The 20,516-nt window shown below is 51.0% G+C and overlaps 2 protein-coding genes across 4 annotated transcripts in view; one reads left to right on the forward strand and one right to left on the reverse strand.

Annotated features, from left to right (window-relative positions):
* The window catches only part of Rab3GAP1 (RAB3 GTPase activating protein subunit 1), a 302,634-nt gene that overhangs the window by 188,177 nt on the left and 93,941 nt on the right, over positions 1 to 20,516 (forward strand). The gene's annotated exons all lie outside the window — the stretch shown is intronic.
* The window catches only part of LOC142566293 (uncharacterized), a 59,607-nt gene continuing 39,762 nt past the window's right edge, over positions 672 to 20,516 (reverse strand). For both annotated transcript variants that reach the window (XM_075677191.1, XM_075677201.1), the window contains exons 2-4: positions 14,028 to 15,001; positions 5,920 to 6,186; positions 672 to 2,980 (exon numbers count right to left, since the gene is read on the reverse strand). In XM_075677191.1, the coding sequence (XP_075533306.1) occupies positions 1,158 to 2,980; positions 5,920 to 6,186; positions 14,028 to 14,928 (2,991 nt within the window). In that variant the 5' untranslated portion in view covers positions 14,929 to 15,001 and the 3' untranslated portion in view covers positions 672 to 1,157. The remainder of the gene's footprint in view (positions 2,981 to 5,919; positions 6,187 to 14,027; positions 15,002 to 20,516) is intronic.

Genomic DNA, 20,516 nt, shown 5'->3' on the forward strand with positions numbered 1-20,516 from the left:
GTGCATTCTCCTTGGCTATCGAGATTACATCTCGCTCGCTCTTAAAATAGTTTTAAAGATTTGTGAAACTGTTTGAGCGGGATATATCAACCTCCAATTCGTGCTAAAACTGTGCGGTTCACTTCGCGTTACCGCAGCGTTATTCGGAGTGCCACATTAGTTTCTACAGGTGATGTAGATGTTATGGTGAGCACCGTCATCACAGCGTTGTACGGTACGCATAGGATTAGGAGCCGCAATGGCCCCAGCGGACTTGATTGGACAGCGGAATGCTGTCTAATCAAGGGAAAAGTGGTCTGGTCATATTCGGCAAAGGCTGTGGAAATGTGATTGTCCGGACCAGCTTACATTTTCTGTAACATAGCCTTATAGTAAACACTAGTACTCTTAAGCATGATGTTATTGCTGTAAAAGTATAGGACGTATTGCATTATTTTTCCCTACCTGCAGTTGATCCTCCGTCGTCCTTGTGTCGTTCTGGTGTTGTGGGTTCAATTGGGGCAAGAGCGCCTCTGAAGAGCAATATTAAACTTCGGACACTAATCTGATCGACCTCCCCTTGCGTTTCCTGTTTGTGCTTTCTCTCTCTAAACGAATTTTCGCTTTCATGCGTCCTTTCCTTGCCCGAACAACGCTATGAAATCTCTTAAATGGTTCGCTGTTTTAGGGAAAAAAAAACACACACATACTTTATTACTATCAACTGCGTGTGTACGCGCTGGTCCGTCACATGGGAATGAAAGATATACAGGTCAATGTAGAGCAATTACTCGGCATTTGTCCATGGAACAGTCTCTGGCATAAACACCTTCGTAGACCCGCATTGTCCAAAGTATTTTCCTTGCAGACCTGCAGCCAGCTCATTCACAGGAAACGTCCACTTGCTAGGCGCGCACGTGCGACGTCGCAGGGACTGGGACGAATGTGCGCGTAGCTGGGCCTCCGCGACCACTTGGACCTCCGTCGTGCCTGAGCTTGCGAGCGCGCACAGGGTCACTGAACTCGGCCGCTTATCCGCCACGGTGCTGGGTTGCCACTGCCACTCCCGTTTATGCCCTTCGAGACTGCGTGATTCGCACCGAGCTCATTGTTTTTCTGCGGCGTGTACGCTGGCGAATCGTTCCATTGTCTTGGAGCGAATGTCTCGACGAGGTGGCCTAGACGTGCTCAATGAAGACTTCGCAGTCGCTGGCGGTACCCGGCCGACTGCTGGAAGACCTGACGCTCGCACCGGGCGCGGGACCGAAGAGCGACGCCGAGTCGGTCTTCGTTCGCGGGAGGGTTTGGCTCGTCTTGGTCTCCCCCTCGTCCCGGGAGCTCTTGCCGAACGTCCGGAAGCTGAGCCTCTGGCTCGACCTGCCTATTGTGTCCCTCCGAGGCGTGGTCGACGACCTTGGGATGGGTGGCGGCGTTTTTTCTCTCTCCTTTTTCTTCACGGAGGGACTGTACCTGCTTTGGAAGAAGTTGTTCGCCTTGGCGCGCCGCTTCCGCGATGACGACCGCAGGCAACTCTTGGGCAGTGTCTTAGAGCCGCACGAGTACACCTGCACTTTCTTCCCGTCGAGGTACTGGATGCAATTCGAGTTGAGGTAGCCCTGTCCCAAGGCGAACGCTGCAGTTGGCGTCATGTAAGCGCCTTCTTCGTTGGTCGAGTGGCTTTTCGTCAATGACAAGTAGTTGGCGTATTGCGTCGTTGTCTGTTTTGGCTGTAAATAGGGCACAGAATTGGCGAAGTGCTCCGATTTAACACGTCGCGGTGGCTTGCGTGTTATGGTCAGGTCCTCCCACGGTGAGTATTGCAAGTTGGCGGACTTCTGTGTCGAGGACGGTGGTGGCGGCGGAGGAGGAGGAGGGGGCGGCGGCGGTGGTGGGAGCGGGGAGCGTGGTGGCGGCGGTGTGTGTGGTGTTTCCGGCAAACTCCTGGGCCTTGACCTGATAGTACTGTTGCATGTTTGGCGGCGGGAATCGACCATTGGCTCCGTGTCTTCGTAAGCCGAGTTGTGCACTGGCACTAGCAACTTTACAGAGTTGTCGCTGCTGTGGTACGAGTTGTCCTTTTCTGGGGTACCACGGTTTGCGGCGTCAGCAGGCTTCAGCTTGTTTTTGACTTTCCGAAAGCAGTTTCCGAAAGTCTTTCGCGGAAAGCAGCAGCAGATAAGAGCCACCACAACGGCTGTGGTGGTTGTCGATACTGTGGTTACAACCGCAATGGTTTTAATTGGAATAGCTTCGTTGGCGGATTTGGTGGTTGTTTCCTTGCAGGTCATTGTAAGCTGACCGTCGTCTGTCTTCGCTACTGACAATAGGTGGCTAGGAACCTGCTTTGTGTAGCCGGGCACTTGATCCATATTGTCGTCGAGCACGGAATCCATTGCTATCAGGCATATGTCGTACGCTGTGGAGGGATCTAGGTCGGAAACCGTGTATGAATAAGTGCTGTTGTATTTGCCGTCGCCGTTGCTGTCGGATATTTGTATTTCCGTGAAGTTGTGGCTTCCGAACTTCCTGACTAGGATGACCCACTCGCGTGGCAGAACTTGTTCTTCAGTCACCTTGGCGAGCACGGAGCGCTTTGAAAGCCCTTGCAGGGCGGACACCCTCCAGCGCACAGTGACCGACCTAACGGAAGACCGCATGGCGAGCAGTATGGTACGCGCTTTCTTCTGGTGCGGCAGCGGTGACGTGACCTGCAGGTTGACAGTGACTACTGACGTGGGCAGCTGGGTCGCGGGCTGCGCCTGGCGCCTGGTGCGGCCGGTGTGGCACTTCTTGGGGTCCATGAGGTACGGCACTAACGGTGGCGACTGCTGCTGGATGCCGACGCACACGACGTACGCCGTGTCCGGCTGCAGGCCGCCGATGATGTCCGTGAAGACGGCCTCGTCGCCCGTCGTGTGCGTGCCCTCCCGGCCTCGAGGATGGGCAGTCATCATGTATGGGCTGCTGCTCTCCTTTCGGTACAGCAACGTCCAGCGCAGTCCTGCACCAGTAAATGCAGACACGTGTCACACACTTAGAGAAATAACTACGTCTCACACATTAAACGCTGATCCAGCCCAAATAGCTGTGAATTTCTGGCGATAAGGGATGCTCGCAGTATCTTCTTTATTTGTTAGTTTATTTGCTTGTTTTTGTGATCCAGGCAGCTTCAGCAAAATGCAGTAGACGATGTACGTTTTAATCTTATCATATGATTTAAGGTAAAGAGTGTTCAGATCTTGCGAACATTATATATCTAACCGAACATTGCATCGTTAGGACGCCCTTCGCTTTTGTGTGTTTAGTCTCTCCTTACTTGGCGGCGTCTCCTGAAATCTTGCCGTATTGGGCTTGTGGTTTGTTTTCAGTTTATGCGAGCAGTATCACGCAACGAAAACCTCTAGCGACGCGCATTCTATGTATACTCGATTTTTTTTGGCGAACCCCACCTCTATAGAAGTTGCGTTTAAAGGCGGTGAACTTCCTGGAGAAAAGTGCCTGCCCGTTAGTGGTTTCAATAGGCACTCGATTGGGCCTTCGAAAGGATTGCGTGATCACAATTTCCTGTGTGCCGTCCATGATCGCTTTAGAAACGTGTGATTGATCGCCGTTCTTGCGTTTGCTGAGGTGTTACGCGCGCCATTGTCCCGTGTTCAACTCACTAGGTGCTTGTCGGAAGTAGCTGCATGTTTCTTCTGACGTGTAATAACGACACTTGATCGAAGCGCCACTTTACTACTGAAAAATGGAATATCCGGCGCTTATTTAGCTTAAGAAAAATCAAACGTCATACACTGAGCGCATCACCATACGGTTCTGCTACCCTTGCGATGTAGCGGGCCGAGGAGAAGAGAGTAGCTATCTATGTACGTTAAGAACACTATTGGTTTCTTTTTGTGCGCATGGCGCCGTCCTAGACTCTTAAGTTTCAAGGTTGAGAGGGCGAAGCTTTTTTTTTTATTGCTTACAGCATTGCCGACATTTCTTCCTCTCCTGAGAATGCAGTCTAAGACTACAATCGCCGAGTTTCGTGACCATAGACCTTTCACTGTGCACGCTCCATCTCCAAGCTGATCGCGTTTGCGCGAGAAGCGCACAGTGTTGCTATAGGGATCCGCGGTACGGAATCAGATTGCTGGCCTTCCTCCTTCGCCTGCAGCCACTTACGCGTGGTGGTGGGGGGAGGGGGGCTTAATGGTGAAGTGGTCGTGCCTCCGCGATGCACTTGATTGATCGGCAGAGCCTCTCGGAGTTCACGTAAGGGACGCGCGCACGGAAAGCGTTTCGCCGCGGGGATGACAAAACCTCGCGCTCCTCGAGTCGGTCCGCCCGCCCGCTAATGAGAGCGCCGGCGCGCCCTTGGCCCAGGGGAGCGGGTGCGCAGCGCTCCACATTGTCTCGGCCCACTTAGCATGCTGGCGACTGCGAGGGGCCGCTGGGCGGCGGCGCGTAATTGCCGCCGCTCCTCTTCGCGCCGCACGCTGTGCAGAAGACGAGAGCCGCCGCTGATATAATGTGCGCGGAGTCGTACGAACTGCTCGCAAAGCTTCTCTGCGACGCGTGGTGGCTCGAACTGGGGTGCCGCATCGTGGCCCATCGAGAGAGCTTGATGGACACCCTTGTGGGTAGCTGCGGTCCCGCGCTTGCTTCGTCCAGCGCTGCCTGCTCGAGTGTCTGGTCTTTCCGCCTGTTTAGTCTACAAAGTTTCGCACTTTATTCTACCTGTTGCGACTACCTCTGTTGTTTCGCGGTGACGTGTGCGACGAACCTTGTTGTCTGGATATTTTTGTGCAGGTATGCGGGTGGAAGTTTCCCAGAGATGGAATATTTCGGTGACATTTGAAAGAACGGTTAAGAACGCAACCCACATGTTGATCGAGGTAGATAAATACAGACAAAAAAGCGCAAGTGCTCCAACATTCTATACGCTGAAGCTTATTTGAGGTGCATCTTGTGGAAATTGAACTTTTCCTTTTGCCACTGGTGCCGAAAGTATGACAAAATCGTGGCGACAGGTCATTGACTTCGGTACAGCATGAAAGTGGAGGCTGATAGAGAACGAAGTCACGCTGCGCTTGGCGCCCCATGCGAATTTAGACGCTCCGGCACCGTATAGCCAAGACTTCCAGAAGGTGAAAGGCAGTGCAGTGAGCAGAACCGCCGGTTTCTCCTGCCCCAAACACGCTGCGTACGCCCCACACTCTAATGAGCGCCCTTCAAACTGCGTGGCGTATATATTGTAGGTTTACGAAGTGTTGCGCGTGCTACTGCGCGTTTCAGGAAACGGAGAACACTGCACGCACGTTTCCTCACGTCCTCAGAGTCGAGTCTTCTGTCCGCGCCCCATGTGTTCCACAGTTGTAGCCGTGCGGTTAGCGCCTGTCTTTTTTTTTCTTTTTTTTTCTTTTTTTTTCCCCCCCGTCTCTCACAGCAGCCAACGGAGCTGGTGTGCCTGTCGACGCTGAGGAGTCAAGCGTGACACTTTCGTCGTCGATGCTGTGAACTCGACAGCTTGCGTAAAAAAAGTGATCACTCCGTGAAAGGAAGTGACGCGTCATGCTATGGCACTGTTAATCATTTTGACTAAGCCAAGACCGGAGAATAAGTGTTTGTAACATGACATGTCTTACGATTAACAACATGATACCAAAGTGTACCCGCACCCGAAACAGCGTTCGTTACGTTGTCACCTGTCTTTAGTTAATTGGGGTGTCCACAAAGTGGTGGAATGTCTGTGCGTTGTTTGTAGCTGACACGAGCCCACCGAGCGCGAAGTGTGGGCCCAGCCTACTTAACCATTTTCAGAATTTGTTCCAAGTGCGACTTCATAATCTCGGAAGCTGCTCTCGAAGAACACGAGCCTATGCAGGTGTTAAACTGTACCACGAGTGCGAAAAGAGGCTTCCTCTCGTCGCGAATCCTTTGCACGCCCATGTATACCTTTGTTGGCGACGCTCCAGGTGACCGTGAGGCTGGTCTCTAGGCTGGTGAGCGCGAGCAGCGCGTGCTCGCTGAATCCCCGCAGGCGGTACCCGTAGAGGCGCGTCAGGTTGCCGTGCCAGCACAGTGCCTCGGGCGTGATGGAGCTCAGCGAGCGGCCCCGGTATCCTTCGGGGCTGGCGCACGGCGGCAGCCGTACGCGAGGCGCCGGTCCAGACTGCAGCTCTCGCAGCCACAGCGCCCCGCAGTCGCACCGCATCGGGTTACCTGCAGTACCAGCAGATGCGCCACGTGCTGGTGGGTCGCGCGCGTACCGACACTGGTACTGAAATGAACCCCAGAATTCAGGACCGTCTGGTAACATAACGCAGAATTGGTTGCAGGAATGCTCTGCGTTAACTACGTCTTCCACTTTGCGTTTATGTGCTTTGTTGTTATCTCGAACGGATCCCGGTTTTTTCCACAAACGAATATCAGGAATAACTGGGTCATTACTGACGGCGATGTTGATTACATGTTTTTTTTTTTACTTGTTTCTAAAGCGAAGGCATGATTGTGAACGCAAGTCTACGTTCCCTAAGGTCTGCGGAAATTAGGGAAAGGCGGGAAAAAAAAAAGCGAAGCGAATGCAGTTGGCCATCTAAGAAGGCTGAGGATTAAAAAAAAAAAAGAAACAAATTATGTGGTTTTACGTGCCAAAACCATGATCCGATTATGAGGCACGCCGTAGTGGGGGACTCCGGATTAATTTTGTCCACCTGGGATCCTTTAGCGTGCACGTAAATATAGTACCACAGGTGTTTTTGCATTTCGCCCCCATCGAAATGCGGCCGCCGTGGCCGGGATTTGATCCCGCGACCTCGTGCTTAGCGTAACAAAGGTTGCTGATCGCTCTCGAAAAAGAAGTAGGAAACAAGATGCAGCTAGACAGCTCATAACAGCAAAGTAGGGCAGGCGAGAGCTTATCTGCACCGACTTATGCTACGCAAATAAGTCTTCACCGCGGATATGAGGCGCATGCTTTTCCACAACACACAGATGCGACTGCCGCGGCACGCCGCGATAGACTAACGAGCACTGTATGCGTCGCCTGTCTCCACAAGCAAAAGGTGTCTGCGTAGTGCGAAGCCAGTATCGACGTTGATGTCGACGTTGAAGTCGATGCCTACCCATTTGCTTTCTGCGTCTTTCTTTCTCTTTTTTTCTCGCTCCACGCGTTAGGCGCGGACGCTCTCCCGAAGGCGCAGCTGCGCTTTTTTCCAGGGATACACCGCTTTGATGGAATTGCTCATTTCCCAATTACACAAACATGGCCATGCGCTGTTCACAGAACCTCCCGGTTGCATGATTTAACTAACACCCACATTTCACCTAATGTAGGATGTTTCGGCGTGCTTTAAAAGTTGACCGAATTGTCGAAGCGTTACTAAATCTAATTTTTTGCAAGTGAATTAACATTATTCCATTGCGCGTACGCCTATACATTTTTCTGACTGCAGAACAAGGATATACGTACTGGACATCACTTAAGCTGCTTATAAACGATATGGAACCATAGAACGACGGTTAAGCAACAGCAGGGTAGCTGAGGGCGGGAGCAAAAGCGAGATAAGTAAAGAATGCTTCCACGGCGGCAAGCCAGAGGGATGCCAAAGGCAAAAAAAAAAAAAAAAAAAAAAGAAAAGAAAAGAAAAAGATGCTTGCCGCGGCTGTCTCGGGAGTGGGCGCATTCGGGGCGTGCTCGGCCCGCGTGCTTGCTTCTTCGTTGTTGAGGCGAAAGAAAGCAAAGGCACGCAGCCGGTCGACGGTCCTTTGTAATGTAGCCTGTAGTTTGTCGCGCGAACCGGTTGCGGAGCAAAAAAGAAAAACGAAACAAAGGGCCGCTCCTGCTGTTATGGCAGGAGAAAAGCAGGTTAAAGCAGTTGCGTAATGCAGCCTAGCTGTGCTGTTCGCGTCCGACTAAAGCGTGCGCCCCTCGGGGACGACGGTTCTCGTTTCCCCCCCTCTTTGCGCGAGGGTTTCAGAACAAACGTGCCTTCCGTGACTGGCATCTAGCTTCCGATGACGAATTGGTGTCTTCAGACGTCTCGGAACATGCGGGGGCCCCCCTTTCGTGCACTGCGATCGGACACGGTCTGTCTAGGTTTGCGCTCGGTGACATGCGAACAGCTGACTGAACTTATGTGCTGCGGGGCCGCCGCCCACGAAGGTCGACGAGGCCAATGCTCATCCTGCTATTCCATTCGCATCGTTATTCCCCAGCTGTGCGATGTCCTGAAATCGATCACGAGTGCACGTCTGCTTCATGTGTTGAGGTTTAGGAAAGACGGGTAGCAACAAAATCATCACTCGGGATAAAAGGTCATGCGCAGGTTCTGCCGCCTGTAACTCTAATAATAATGGCAACAATGAGCCATCCCCCCCACCCCACGTTACGGACGCTTGCAACAGCTTGGACAGCGTTTTATGCATCCAAATTTGCCCACGTGTTAAAGGGAAGCTGTAGCTCGGGAGCTTCTATTTAAACACACGGAAACTGATAAATCATTCTCTTGGCAACCACTGCCAAGATTTTGATGATGATTGTTGCATTTTTATTAAAAGAAAGGTAAAGTCTAGTGACTGTTGGAAGGTTGAATTTTTATTTATGCCGCGATTTTTTTTAGAAAGTCACTGAATATAGCAAATGTTTCAAAATATGAATGATTGACTTTACAAACGTGCAACTCGGCAATGAAAAACGATATCACAATTATGTCGTCGTCATCATCATCATCATCCTATCTAATGTAACTGCAGGACGAAGGCCTCTCCCTGCGATCTCCAATTACCCCTGTCCTGCGCCAACAGATTCCAACTGGCGCCCGCAAATATCCTGATTTCATCGCTTCACCTAGTCATCTGCCATCCTCGACTGCGCTTCCCTTCTCTTGGCACCTATTCTGTAACCTTAATGATCCACCGGTTATCTAACCTACGGCATTACATGACCTGTCCAGCTGCATTTTTTTTCACAAGTAAACGGTACCTAATTATACATCTAAAACGGACAAAATTTATATATTTTACACTGCTTTGAAATAAACCACTTACTTGCGATTAGGAATTTTGCAAAACCCTTGCAAACATTTTAACAAATTCCCGTAAGCTATAAATTCATGAATCAAATTTGTCCGACTTCGACGCTCTGACGAGTGCAGTTTACAAACTTGCGAAATTTGTTTCTACACTGATTTTCTACAATCATTGCAAAAAATTCTAAGCCCTAAATCAATATTTCGCTCCCTACAGTCACTAGAATTTAACTTTCTCTCTCAAATGCGACAAAGTTCATTCAAATCGGTCCTGCGGTTGTCTCAAAAGCATTTCTGCGTTTTACATGTATTTGAATGGGGAAATCGGAGTTGGTCCCGAGACGTTAAAGCCGTCGGGCTGCTATTGGTGGTCCTGCTCGCAAGCGCGAATATCATACGCTCGGGTCAAATAATTGCGTAGATCAACAACCAACAGTGAACACATTTACTGCTGGAAATAGGTAACTTCAAATTTTAACGTTGCGGAGCGTCGGGAAAGACTCTCCGTCTAAGTGCGCGTGTGTGTAAGAGAGACAAGGTGTGTCCATGGATAAGTGATGGTCCAAATTTGTTGTATTTCAGGACATATCACTTTCAACCATCCCTGGATTACGCAGTGTTCTGCGCTACCTTTTTCGATTGTAATGTTGTTTTTACAGCGCAGATATTTAACCTTAAAATTGAACTGCAAAAGTGAACATATTTTCGCCTTTTCTTGTAGTTCCAGTAATGAATCGGAACACTACTTTCTTTCCCCCCTCTCCCCCTTTATTTTTTCAAGTCAGACACGTTTGTACAACAGTGCTGTGTCGCGGGCATGGTGGTCGCATGCAGATCCTAAGTCTTCTCTCCCGGGCAGTTGCGCTGTGAAGACAAGACCACCAGCTATCTTCGGATTCTGGATTCTTGTTTCTCTTTACAGCTGGGCTTCTCTTCGAAACATTCGCTGGCTTTCCAACGACCCAGCGGTTGATGGCTTCGGTCGCACTGTTAGCTGCACAATTTCAGATTTGGGCTCGTAGGGACTCGGCAGCGTGTGCAGCTAGCTCGCTGTCGAGGAGAGAACGAACAGCAAATTTAGAAGAAGAAAAAAAAAGGCATTTGTGTGTGCGTTTGTTTGTTGGGGGGGGGGGGGGGGGGAGGCTTTGCCATTCCCAGTGGTGGCACTTTTTTGGCTCCCTGAAGATGGCAGAGGAGGTGTGGGGGGGGCTCGAGCTACATTTTCAGCGCTCGGTGGCGGCTGCTCGACCGTCCGCGGATGTGTGCCGACGTAATAGCACTCGCTCACGTTCTGCCGCCACCGTCGCGCGCGCGTTCTTTGTGTTCGTGACACGTTTTGCCTGAGGGAGGCTGTCGTTTTTGGCCGCGGTTTTTTCGTCTCGCCCGTGCGAAGCGTCAGCGATGCCCCTGGCCTGCTTCTCGCCGCCGCTCCCGCGCAGCTTTTCCCTGGGCGCCGCCACCGGCCCTCCTCGCTCTCGGACAGGAGTGGTCGCCGCCGCTAGCACTGCGCGCTGTTGCGTGCAGCAATTGGAGACGCGGTTGTTAGGGGCCGCTGCGGCCGACGTATACTTTCGTCCTTTCGCCGGCGTTGCGGAGAAAATCGGCATATCGGGCGCTCCGTGCGGGTGCTGGCAATTTTCGTTCGATGTGCTCGACTCGCTGCAGTGGCAGCGGTGGCAAGTCACCATTGGGCGGCGGCCCTTGTCTGCTAGACCACAGCGGCCGCCCTTGTTGCGACTGGATGTTCTTAGAGTCGGGTAGCCCGAAGCGGGTCACTTTTGCTTTTTTCGTCTCGCAGCAAAGTGAACAAAGCGCGGGATGCGCCCTTTGAGCACGGCGACCCGCTGCTGTGAGCGCTCGTTCTTGCCCCGCGCCAGAGCGTGCACTGTTGCGTAACCGGCGCGGATTGGGATTTTGCTGCGCAGTGTATCGTATATGTTTGCTTTACTTTTACCATCCGGCTGGCTATAATAAACTCGCAGTCTAATCGTGAACGGTTACGAGAGGCGCATAATTAAATCGTTGAGTGAAGAGCGGTGTATGTCAGCTGAATGGAACTTCTCCAAGGTGTCGCAATGCGGTAATACGAAAGCTCCCATCTCGCTTGATGTTGATATCTTTGCCGTTTAGCCGTAGCCATCGAGAGTAATTTCGAGCGCCACTTCGCTGGCTGTCGTCTGCTGCCACAGGTAATTACATCTCTGCGAACTGGAGCACAGGCAAGCGGCAGCAGAGCCGAAGGCACCTTTCCTGCAGAGTTGTGACGATCCTGGGGACGCCGCATGCCGCCCGGCCGGATATGCTTTTGCGCGCTTCCCCAGTGTGGGCTCCTCTAGAGGCCCCCCCCCTTCTCTGATGCGCCCCCGTCACGTTCAGCCCTTCGATATGCGTGCAATTCGTTAGCGCATGCAGATATCCCGAGTGGCAGTTGCTTTTGATGCCGGCCTGTCTGCGAAGCCGTGCGGCTCATCGCGCCCGGGGCAAGGGTCCTTCCTGGCTGTCAAGCTTTCCGAGCTCGAGGCGTCCGTGGTAGAAAGGTAGCTCACCCGCGGGTGAAGGCTGAGGCCTCCCATATAGCTAACCGCGCGCTTTCTGTGCAGCCGCCGGTTCATTTCCCGTCGGGGGGAGGGGGGATTTTCTGCAGGGCGTCTTCCTCTCGGCCGACCTCTGCTGTCTCCGCCAGGGCTGATGGAAAGCCCGACGAGCCCACATCGCGCTGCCTAATGGGCTTCCCGCCCGCGTGCCTCGAGCTTTAAAGGAGAAACGCAACGATGCCAAGGTTCTTAATAATAGCGCTCTTGCAAGCACCTCTCCGTGACTGTTTTTTTTTTTTTCTCGTCTATGATTCGGATGCAACGCCGTACCTCACGTTTTGTTTAGTGGAACATTCGCATTGCGCGGGCTACTCACTTGTTTGCCTCATTTACGGCTGGCAGCGCCTCATCTTTTGGGCATGACGCAAAAGTATCGTGTTATATTTTGTGCTGTTTCTACATGTATTCCCTTGTCTGTGTCCTGTAGCGTCTGTCACACTCCCGAGACAATAGCTCACGTACTTTGCGCGTGCCCTCAATATGCGGCCGAACGAAAAACACTCAAATCTACTGTTGACTGCTTGGACTTCCGATCCTTTTCGGAAGAAAAGCTTTTGGGCGCGTGGAGGAGTGTTGGCTGTGCCCAACTGGCCATGAAATCACTTTTGAACTTTCTAAGTGAGACTGGTTTAGACGATCGCCTCTAGAACCTGTGAGACGTGCAGTCCGTGCGAAATGTGTTTGCGCAATTACTTTTTTGCATGGACAAGATTACTCTTGCGTGTATTGCGTCTACAGTGCGCATCCCCATATTGGACAACGTGTATATAGTATCTCATATTAACATAACATAATCCCCACTGTATTCCCCAGTGAGGAGTAGCAGGCTAGGGAGATTAAAGAGAATGCGAAGAAATCGTTGGCCGACGAATTTAAATAATCACAATGTTTCGCAATAAGCGCACGTGTATATGCGTACCTTTACTCGATGCATATTTGTATATTTTTACATATTTAAATCTGTGCTTAATATACCGTTTGTTTTTGCTTTTCTGTATTTTTTTCTTATCACTTGTATGCCAACTGCTTAAGACTCACATGCCCTACATGTAATCAACCAATTTTGTACCGATATAGGAGGTCCCCCTGACAGTTTTCACTTTGGGACCTCCTCCTGTAACACTTATATGCTAAAGCACTTATGTATCTTTATGACGTGACAATAAATTTCAACTAAACTTCTATGTTTGCACCAAGCTCTCAATTTGACATAATTTTAAGATACAAAACGTTACATACTTGTATTCATAATTGGTGTTAAGGAAGGCGGGGCAAAGCACCACGCTCTGCGGTTAGCGCCACATGCAGAACTCCGTGTGGTTTAAGGCGGTTAATTCTATGCTTTATTACAAGGTGTCCTCGTATGTCTGTTTTTACTGAATTAATTCTTACCACTGGCGGAGTCAACGCGACAAAGCGGCGTAGAGAACTGGATATGTCTGGTTGACGGTGGCTCCTGTCACAACAAGACGTGCTTCCATGGCGCCTGTCGTGGAGGCACTTGGCGCACAAGAATTGTGTGTGAATCAATGCCCGCATAGCTGATTAAGTGCATTCTTTGTGCAAAGATTGAAAACAATGTGCAGCACATAGTCGCCTTTACCGCACGGAGTCTGACTTGTAACTTCGTGTCTCAAGAACTTGCACATTACGTATTGATGTACGATTTTTTATGCTCGTTGTTGAGACACCAGAGAACACTTTCTTTTCTCTTTTTTTTCTGTTACTAGGTTGCAGTAAAAAGTAGCGTTAATTAGCATATTTGTGTCGTTTTTATGTCCCACGTTGCCCCTGTGATCTTCCACGGCAGCATATCATTGCTTATCTAAAATGACCCTTCACTTGTCTGCTTTTCGGCGATATTTTGCTCCCTTTCTGCACTTCGGGTTTTGGACGAATGCGTTCATAATTTTGTAGCTAATCGTTGACGCCATCTGGCGTAATGTAGCTCATGTTGCTTAACGCCCTCCACTTCGCCTGAGCGCTATAGCTGTGGTAGAATTGTTTCCCTTTTGGTTCTTACGAAACAGTGAAAAAACCTAGAGGCGATTATACCGTGCGCTAATGAGAGAAAAAAGTGAAGCATCCGAAATTTGACGTCGCTGTAAAGGGCTGAGCTGAATGTTATAGACACCTTCCCATCGACGTTTTCGAATGCCTAAATTGTGAAATAAGTCACACACAGTAGTTCGCTGCGCAAGCATCTATAAACATTATGAGTCAAATAGTCAAAGCCGCACACTCAGTCGCAACATGCTCCGCTAACTGGTTATATCACGCCGCATGCCTAATCATGAAATGTTTGAGCTTACTCGCAGTTTCCAAATTCCGAGATCTTTTCCTGGGCAAGTGTGCGCGGGAGAAGTAACACTCCTGGGTAATTTGAACATGCAGTGATATCTGCAATTAGTGAAACGTGGCAGTCTGCAGTAGCTCATACCTGACAGGTCCACGGTGCTTTCTGCCGGCGGGATGCTGTAGAAAGGCACCGCTTCGAGTTGGTTGTTGCGCGCGCTGAAGTCGGTCAGGTTTGGCAGAAGCGCGGCGCCGAAGTTTGGCAGCGTAGTGAGCGCGTTGTCGCTCAAATCGAGCTCCCGGAGCCGCGCGAACAGTCCTCGGTGCAGCTGCTCGGGCACTGTGGCCAGTCGATTCGCGCCGAGCAGCAGCCGCTCCAGGCTGCCGGCCAGCGGCGCCACGTCGAAGTCCTGCGCCGTCAGGTTTTCGGCCAGCTTCATGGACAGCTCGGCGTGGTCCCCTTCCGCCGCTCGGGCGCCCGTCACGAACTGCGGGTCCACACCGAGCAGGTTCCCCGAGAGGTCGAGCACGCGCAGCGCGCGCAAGCGCGAGAACACGGGGCCCTGCCGAAGCACCGCGATAGAGTTCCGGGACAGGTTGAGCACCTCGAGACTGCGGAGCGTGCCAAGCGCGTACGGCACGGAGTACAGCGAATTCTCGGACAGGTCGAGCGTGGTGAGCCGCTGCTCGAGGCCGGCAAACGCGTCCGGGAAGACGTGCTGCGTGTGGCATCGCACGAGGCGCAGCGTGTGCAGCGAGCGGTTGAACTGCCCGAGGAAGAAGGGCAGCTGCGGCAGCTGGCTGTCCCAGATGGCCAGGCTGCGCGGCTGCAGCGTCTGGTTCAGGAAAGTGCCGAAGATTCGCAGCGACGTGAGCACCTTGTCCAGGGTGGTGTTTGAGCACAGGAGCGCCTGCTGGCCATGGTCGTAGCTGCAGCCGAGCGCCGGGAGCTCTGCCAGTTGCGACCGGCCCTTGGGCGCCGCCACCAGCAGCAGCAGCAGCAGCAAGTGGACGAAGCCCTTGCCGTGCGGCCACCGAGTCTCCATGCTGACTTCAGCCCGCAGCCGCCGGAATCACGGCTCTCCGCGGCCCGTCTCAGGGCCACCATTTTGGCCGATTCTGCGCACATCGAAAAAGACGCGCACATTAGCCACTCATGCCGGTATTGTCTGGCTATTGCCGCCGCTTTGAGGTGCGTTCGCTATCTAATGTTGCTGGTTCGCCCCCTAATCCCTCTTCCCGCGCTATTCATACGTATTATCGGGGATGGGTGCTGTGGCACATTGCGCGTTTAACTGCACGTTGCGGCCGCGGTCATAATACACCGATGTTGGTGAATACGGTGGCTTGGCTTCCGCGTTTTTAATTTTTTTTTTACAGCGAAGCTCTTAAGGGCTAGTTCCCCCAGGATCGTGCCCCTGTGTAGACACAAAACTCCCCATCCGTGGGCCGATCCTGAAGATAGCGCAATACCGGCCCGACCCGCGGCGGAGGTGAAGCAGGCGTTAAGCCATACGTGGATCGATCCCGAAGATAGTGCAATGCCGGGCTGACCCGCGGCGGAGGTGCAGTTGGCCATTAAGGGGCCCACATACGCTGGTCATCCTTCTTCACAGAGTGGAAGGGCACTGAATTTTTTTTTTCTTTTCTTGCGGGAAAGCTACACTTTGTGTTTGTAAAGATTCTACGTCCGCGCTGTCGTATTCTCTCGGTGCGCGTATCGCTGCGGGCTAACTCATTATGCGAAGCATGTTCCCACAGCGAGGCCTCGTGGAGCAAGCGCGGGTACATAGTGCCGCATTTGACCAGAATAGGGCTGTGGGGGTGCTGGCAGCTTCCTGTTCCACTGTCCTCCTCCTCCGGGCTGTGCTGGCTCGGCACTGCGGCACCCCGCGCGCACCTCGACCGACACGTGGAGCCGCATACGCGATGTCCGCGCCGACCAAGCTTTGAATGAATCGTGAGCTGAAAGTGAGCGCTGTGCGTTGGCGTCTGCACTTGCACACAATGGGAGCGAGTGTGTGTATGCCTTTCGAGCGGAGGGCGTTGCGGCAGCTTATCTGCGGATCGCGCGCTCCTCGTGGTCTGCATTTCGAACCGCGTTCGTGTTTTCTATAGATAGCCTTGCTCTCTCGCACACGCGGGCTTTTGAACGTATTTGCAACATAATGCAGCTGGAGATAGCCCCCGCTTTACTGTTGCGGCTATAGAGAAGGACTACTTTCTTTTGACGAATTTATAAATTTAAGACTAACTTACGTTCAACAAGTATGCGCAATGAAAGATAATGGCGTGTATGTGACTTTGTTGGATGTTCTGCTTGTAAGAGGTATCACTTGCGCAGGGGTATAAATACGCATTGACGAAAACGTGCGCACAGTTTTCAATGTGCATGGCGCAGTGACTGCGTGGGCATTAGTGCGAGTTCCCCATAGCCGACTCTTTTCGGCTTCTGCCACTAGTGGGAACAAATGAAATTGCTCAGAAAACGTCAAAATTGCTTGGAGAAAACATTTTTTTTTTGTAACTTGACAAAAGTAAGCTATAAGCCTGTTAATTACGTGCGCCTACGTAATAGAGAAGCAGAAGCAGTGCTCTTGCTGTCAGGCGAGTTGTCTGGCACATTGTTAATTAAACGGACGAATTATTTTGGTCTGTGTGACAACCCTTTTTCTTCATTATCTGTTAACAGCGCGGCGTAATCATACTTCATATAAGTGAACTCTAGGAAATTTCGTTATCAGATTGTGCAAGGGCTACTCTAAATTTTTTTTACGACGTTATAGTGCTTTATAAAACATCACAGATTTCTAGTTTATGAGATCCGCGTGATGTTCGCGCCACGTCCAGCTTCCACATTTGAAGTCTGTTTGTACTTTTGTCTTTTGTGGCCTACAGCAGCCATCAGTACGCTTGTTGTACGCTTATATCTTACTTTTTTGTTATTATTTTGTTTTATTCGTCCAGTTCAGACAACCGGTTCGATCGCGCCGTTCACTAACGGAGAAAAGGGGGGGGGGGGGAGAACGATCTGGAGCAGTGGAGCTGCTCGTATAGAAGAAAGGCGCGTGCGGCGCAATTTCGTGGCACCGCCGACAGCATATACTATCAGCACCACCGCGCTCATAATGATGTCGATGACGCTTCTGTTCAGCATAGCCGAAAATGGGACGGCAACAACGCCGCGAGAAACAACGGCCGCGGCGCTCGTGCTTGCCTCTTTCAAGTGCGGTCGTTGTCTTTTAGCGCCGTTTCTGCCAGAACGGCCAACGCTCCGGCGTCTGACGCTCTACTGTATTGGGCGGTTCCGTAAAATTGCTTTCTCTGTGCTATACCACCGTCTCAGCTCCGTTCGTCAAGCTTTCTTCTACGCGCGTGCTCCTGTCTGGCGTCGTCCTGAGCAAGCCAGGTTTTTGTATCGCGTGGCGGAGCCGCGTATTTCTCTCGTGTAGGCCGCGTCACCTAAAGTGTATCAGCGGCCACTTCTCCACTGGCACAAAGGAACAGCCTGCTGGGCAACCGCCTCGGACAGCGGCGACCTCTGACCCTAGCAGACCCTCTTTCAGGCCGCGAAATGGATCGCCGCGCTATTGTCGTCCCTGGTCGTGGTGCGCAAGGAGCGAAGAACAAAAATGTAGCTCGCTCTATAAAAAAACAGGTTGAGGCAGTGTCTGCCACGGGCCACGGAGAACGCATAGAGTGCAACGGCAAACTCTGCTAAGGTGGCCCGAAAGGAAGGGAGACCGAAATTGTGCCAGTGAAAGCGACGCGCATTCACTGCCCGTTGGATTCGGAACGCTTAAAATGCCGTCCCTGCACGTTTACAGCAGGGGGTTCGTTTTCCGGCGAGCTTGTTGGCTGCGTTCAGTTCCGCCGGTCGCGGTCGAAATCGTCGCTCACAGATTTCCTTAGCGTCGCGTACCTTTTCTAAATCTTGAACACAGATACCTTCTTCGGCTGGGGCCACGCTTTTTTTTTTTTTTTTTTTTTGAAGCAGCAAGAGAGCGCAATAAAATGTTTCATACGATGAGGCCTTGCCAAAACTGCCTTCGAAGAATTAAGGGTGTATGTGTGACAGCGTTCACCGTTTTAGTACACTAGGTATATTTTAAACATTAACTGGTGTTGGCCGTATGTACGAATACTGAAAGATATCTATAGCGGCTCCACAGCCACCGTAGTCCTCCATAAAGAAAGCAACAAAATTCCAATAAAGAAAGGCGTCCGGCAGGGAGATACGATCTCTCCAATGCTCCAATGATCTCTCCACAGCGTGTTTACAGGAGGTATTCAGAGACCTGGATTGGGAAGAATTGGGGATAAAAATTAATGGAGAATACCTCAGTAACTTACGATTCGCTGATGATATTGCCTTGCTTAGTAACTCTGGGGACCAATTGCAATGCATGCTCACTGACCTGGAGAGGCAAAGCAGAAGGGTGGGTCTAAAACTTAATCTGCAGAAAACTAAAGTAATGTTTTACAGTCTCGGAAGAGAACAGCAGTTTACGATAGGTAGCGAGGTAATGGAAGTGGTAAGGGAATATATCTACTTAGGACAGGAAGTGACGGCGGATCCGGATCATGAGACGGAAATAATCAGAAGAATAACAATGGGCTCTGGGGTGCGTTAGGCAGGCATTTTCAGATCATGAACAGCAGGTTGCCATTATTCCTCAAGAGAAAAGTGTATAACAGCTGTGTCTTACCAGTACTCACCTACGGGGCGGAAACCTGGAGGCTTACGAAAAGGATTCTGCTTAAATTGAGGACGACGCAACGAGCTATGGAAAGAAGAATGATGGGTGTAACGTTAAGGGATAAGAAAAGAGCAGATTGGGTGAGGGAACAAACGCGAGTTAATGACATCTTAGCTGAAATCAAGAAAAAGAAATGGGGGGGCATGGGCAGGACATGTAATGAGGAGGGAAGATAACCGATGGTCATTAAGGGTTACGGACTGGATTCCAAGGGAAGGGAAGCGTAGCAGGGGGCGGCAGAAAGTTGGGTGGGCGGATGAGATTAAGAAGTTTGCAGGGACGACATGGCCACAATTAGTACATGACCGGGGTTGTTGGAGAAGTATGGGAGAGGCCTTTGCCCTGCAATGGGCGTAACCAGGATGATGATGGTGTTAGTTATCGCTATTATACCATAAATAGCAAATGTAAATAATCCCGCAAACACTTATCACTTCTGATTGTTACGTCGCATAGAAATAAAAAAGTATTTTAAACTATCATGTGCACCATTTCTTCTTACTGCTTCCAACAAAGCTTTTCTCTCAAATATTTCTTGCTTGGCGAAGCGATCTTCATACTAAACCCCGTCATGAAGTATAACAAAAATAAGGCCAATGATTTTTTTTTTTTCTAATTGATGTGAGATCAAATTTTGTGTCTATATGACTCGCACCCCTCGAGATGCATGTTTTGCAGGGAGAAACGCCATATCGATGGTGGAGTTGCCAACTTGACACCCCTGACAACGTCAGATTTTCATGGCTGTGATTATAAAATTACGCCCTTCAAGTAGAATGAAATGCACTTTAGCAACGATGCCGTTAAAGGCTGACTCTGCCTTTTCTGTAAATAAACGATCTATCCGCTGACTGACAAACGAAATCAGCAGCAAGAACACTTTGCGAGCAGATTGGCGTTTTTGGCGCAATCTCATAATAACAATCACCAATTTAATTATGATAACGACCGTGAATAGCGCACGCTAGACGGCGCATGACAACAAGGAGCGGATAACAGGTGGCACAAGTGACAGCTCACTTCGCGAGTCGCATGCGTGCGATTGCCCTCCTTTGCACCTTTCAGAAACGTGATTGCCCCGATTCCGTTCACAGGCATCGCAGGATTTCCAAGAGCTGTGGAGCCGTCGAGCGCTTCGTACGCATTTGCACGATTTACGTAACTCATCGAGTATTGACGTCTTGAGCGTTGCACCGGCTGTGCTGCCGTGACTGAGTAACATCCTGATCTGGCGCTCGCCGTATCTTGCGCGGTGCCCCTGACGGCGACAGCGAGTCAGCTGTGCACATTATCCGCTCGACAAGGCGCCACGCAAGGCCTTGACTTTCGGTGCGCCCCCCGTGTACACGGCTACCGTTTTCACAATCGGCCTGGTTTGCTCTTCAGACGGGATCTTGCGGAGTCCCATCTCGTCGGTTTCTCTTATTCTATTTTCTAGGCCTGCTGTCTATATAGCTGTCCCCGTGTTGCGGAGGCCACCTCACCTCCCCTTTTACTTGCAATTTGCGCCGCGAAAACATTCGCGCTGCTTACGCACGTGCTTGCGCTTCGGGCGTCTTAATATAGCAGGACGCGTGTCCGCGCGGGGTTCACTATATAGCATCGGTTGCTGCCCCGGATCATGCTCTGATGGTAACGTGCTGTCGCGCATCACGCTACGATAACAAACGTGGAATGTTAATAACCATTGCCAATAATTCTATAGAGACCATGAGAAGGCACATTTAACGACGGCTGGCACTATTTGGCCTAGTAGCTAAACATTTCGACAGAATTGCCTGTCTGGTTGGGAAATTGACTAGGACTTGCGACTGACTCCAACCAAATAACTTAATTTTATTAGACCGACGTTTCGGAGCCCATTCGGCTCCTTC

Source organism: Dermacentor variabilis, chromosome 1 (genome assembly GCF_050947875.1).
Source record: "Dermacentor variabilis isolate Ectoservices chromosome 1, ASM5094787v1, whole genome shotgun sequence".
Lineage (NCBI taxonomy): Eukaryota > Metazoa > Arthropoda > Arachnida > Ixodida > Ixodidae > Dermacentor > Dermacentor variabilis.